Source organism: Limulus polyphemus, unplaced genomic scaffold (genome assembly GCF_000517525.1).
Source record: "Limulus polyphemus unplaced genomic scaffold, Limulus_polyphemus-2.1.2 Scaffold2469, whole genome shotgun sequence".
Taxonomy (NCBI): domain Eukaryota; kingdom Metazoa; phylum Arthropoda; class Merostomata; order Xiphosura; family Limulidae; genus Limulus; species Limulus polyphemus.
The window spans coordinates 56,234-59,028 of NW_013668079.1; the positions used below are offsets into that span (position 1 = coordinate 56,234).

The 2,795-nt window shown below is 33.1% G+C and overlaps 1 protein-coding gene across 1 annotated transcript in view; it reads left to right on the top strand.

Moving 5' to 3' along the window:
• Positions 1-1,360: 1,360 nt before the first annotated feature.
• The window catches only part of LOC111087677 (homeobox protein orthopedia-like), a 3,282-nt gene continuing 1,847 nt past the window's right edge, over positions 1,361-2,795 (top strand). Inside the window, exon 1 of the mRNA XM_022395156.1 lies at positions 1,361-1,795. Coding sequence (XP_022250864.1) covers positions 1,361-1,795 — 435 coding nt within the window. The remainder of the gene's footprint in view (positions 1,796-2,795) is intronic.

Sequence of the window (2,795 nt, forward strand, 5' to 3'; positions counted from 1 at the left end):
TGCCATTTTATATCAATTTATAAAGCTACACCAAGATATCGAAACGGTACCAATACAGTAACTTGCCAATTTCTATTAGTTTATAGAGCTATACCAAGATATCGAAACGGTTACAATACAGTAACTTGCCATTTTATATCAATTTATAAAGCTACACCAAGATATCGAAACGGTTACAATACAGTAACTTGCCATTTTATATTAGTTTATAGAACTACACCAAGATATCGAAACGGTTACAATACAGTAACTTGCCATTTTATATCAATTTATAAAGCTACACCAAGTTATTGAAACGGTTACAATACAGTAATTTGTCATTTGATGTTAGATTACAGAGCTACACCAAAATATCGAAACGGTTACAATACAGTAACTTGTCATTTTATATTAGTTTATAGAGCTACACCAAGATATTGAAACGGTTACAATACAGTAACTTGCCATTTTATATTAGTTTATAGAGCTACACCAAGATATTGAAACGGTTACAATACAGTAACTTGTCATTTTATATTAGTTTACAGAGCTACACCAAGATATCGAAACGGTTACAATACAGTAACTTGCCATTTTATATTAGTTTACAGAGCTACATCAAGATATCGAAACGGTTACAATACAGTAATTTGTCATTTGATGTTAGATTACAGAGCTACACCAAAATATCGAAACGGTTACAATACAGTAACTTGTCATTTGATGTTAATTTAGATTGTACTAGAACTGGCACAAAATAATCTTAATATTTATATACATATATACACACATATATATAGGGCAAAACTTATGTTTGTCTGTCCGCTAACTCCTCGCACACTATTTGACCAATCACCACCAAACTTGGCATGGTGACTCCTACGATCCTCAGAAGTAACAAGAAGGGTCAAACTTCCCACCAGGTTTGCACTAAAACTAATTTTTGGCTTTTAAATCAGTTTCTGTCTTCTGTCACACTTTTTTTGGTAATATTCAACACTATACATCGTCGTTTGACAACAAAACTATCACGATATTGTTGTTAAGCTAACAATGTTGTTTATGTTGAAATCGTGATGTACATGTTAATTTGTGGTTTATTTTTATTCTCTCTGTTTTTAATAACTTCGGTGATATAAAACCACACGGTTTAATTCAGAAACTTCTTCTTAAGTTACTGTTGGAAACTTTCCAAACAATAAATCAATCAAACAACTACATTACTATCCCAGAAAAATGTGTTAACTCAGTTAAGGATGCAGAAGAGCTAAAGGAAAAGATGTTTCCTAATATTTGTCAAAATAATTAATGGTTGTGTAAAAGAGCAATTCTTAAACCTCCAAATTATATCGCTCATGATATAAATGATCAATTATTGCAAATGGTTCCCGGACAGAAATTCACCAACAGCTCAACTGTCAGTATTCCAGTTACTGTTGATGCTTTAAATCACCCAAATGAATTCCTAACTTATCTTGAACCACCAGAGAAGTCAGGTCACATTCTGAAATTAAAGGTTGGTTCACCAATAATGTTGGTGAGAAATCTTGATCTTCCAAAGTTATGTAATGGCACAAGTTTAGTTGTTAAGACTTTACTGTCACATGTTATTGAAGCAACTGGTCATTCCAAAAGTGAAGATGTCTTCATTCCAAGAATTCCTTTGCTACCAAATGATTACCCCTTTGAATTTAGAAGGCTCCAAATCCCAGTTACAATTTGTTTTGCAATGTCAATTAATAAGGCACAAGGTCAAAGTTTAAAGGTTGCTGGATTTTTCCTAAAGCAGCTTTGCTGTTCATATGGTCAGTTCTATGTAGGATGTTGAACGGTTGTATCTCATCAAAACCTGTATATATTGTCAGAAGAAGGAACATCAGCCAATGTTGTATATCAAGAAACTTTAATTTAAATTGTGTAATTTTTGTTTTGAAAATCAAAGATTTAGATAACAATTTAAATGTTATGAAAATTGAATTTTTAAAATAAATGTTCTTAAAAGTAATTTCATTGTGTTTTTAAATACCCATTCCAAGTAATATGGACACCTGTGCAAGGAACGGGTACTTCATTCTTGGGTGAGTCAGCGGTAACTTTACAGCGTTATAACGCGAAAATTCCGGGTTCGGCTCCCCGCGGTAAACAGAGTGCAGATAGCCCATTGTATAGTATTGTGCTAAAAAACAACAAACAAACAAACTATAAAATATACAGTATTCTATATGTTATTTTAGTAACGGATACTGTTCTCTTCAGATAACAGCAAATAATTTCCGTACTTTATCCTAGAAATACAGTAGTACGTCAATGGCGGATACCGTAAATGTTTTGAACTTTTATTAAAACTCTTAACAATAGCTATTATTACCAGTTCACGCTATTCGTTAGAATTAAGAATTTAACGTGGTATAACATACATTGTGTTAGTTTGTTAGCACAGGTAAATAGATGTCAATTCTGGGCTAGTTAATGAATTGCTATCAACACCTCATTTTTTGCTGTTCCTGTTTTAGTGTAAATATACACAACGGGCAATCTACGCTTTACCCACCAGGGGTAATCGACCCTCGGGTTTTAGGGTTATAAGTCTTTAAACTTACCGCTGACCCATCCAACGACCATATTTCTCCCTATAAAATCACACAGGCCTGCGATGGTTTTTATTGTCTTGAAATTTTTTAATGTTCTACAGTATTCCTGTACGCTGGATCCGAAAATTATATCCATTTTTCTCCATCACGTACAGACTTTTCACAAAAAAATCAGGATGAATGAGGATGCATATTCGTTTGACATCAATGCTCTTCCCTTTTCTT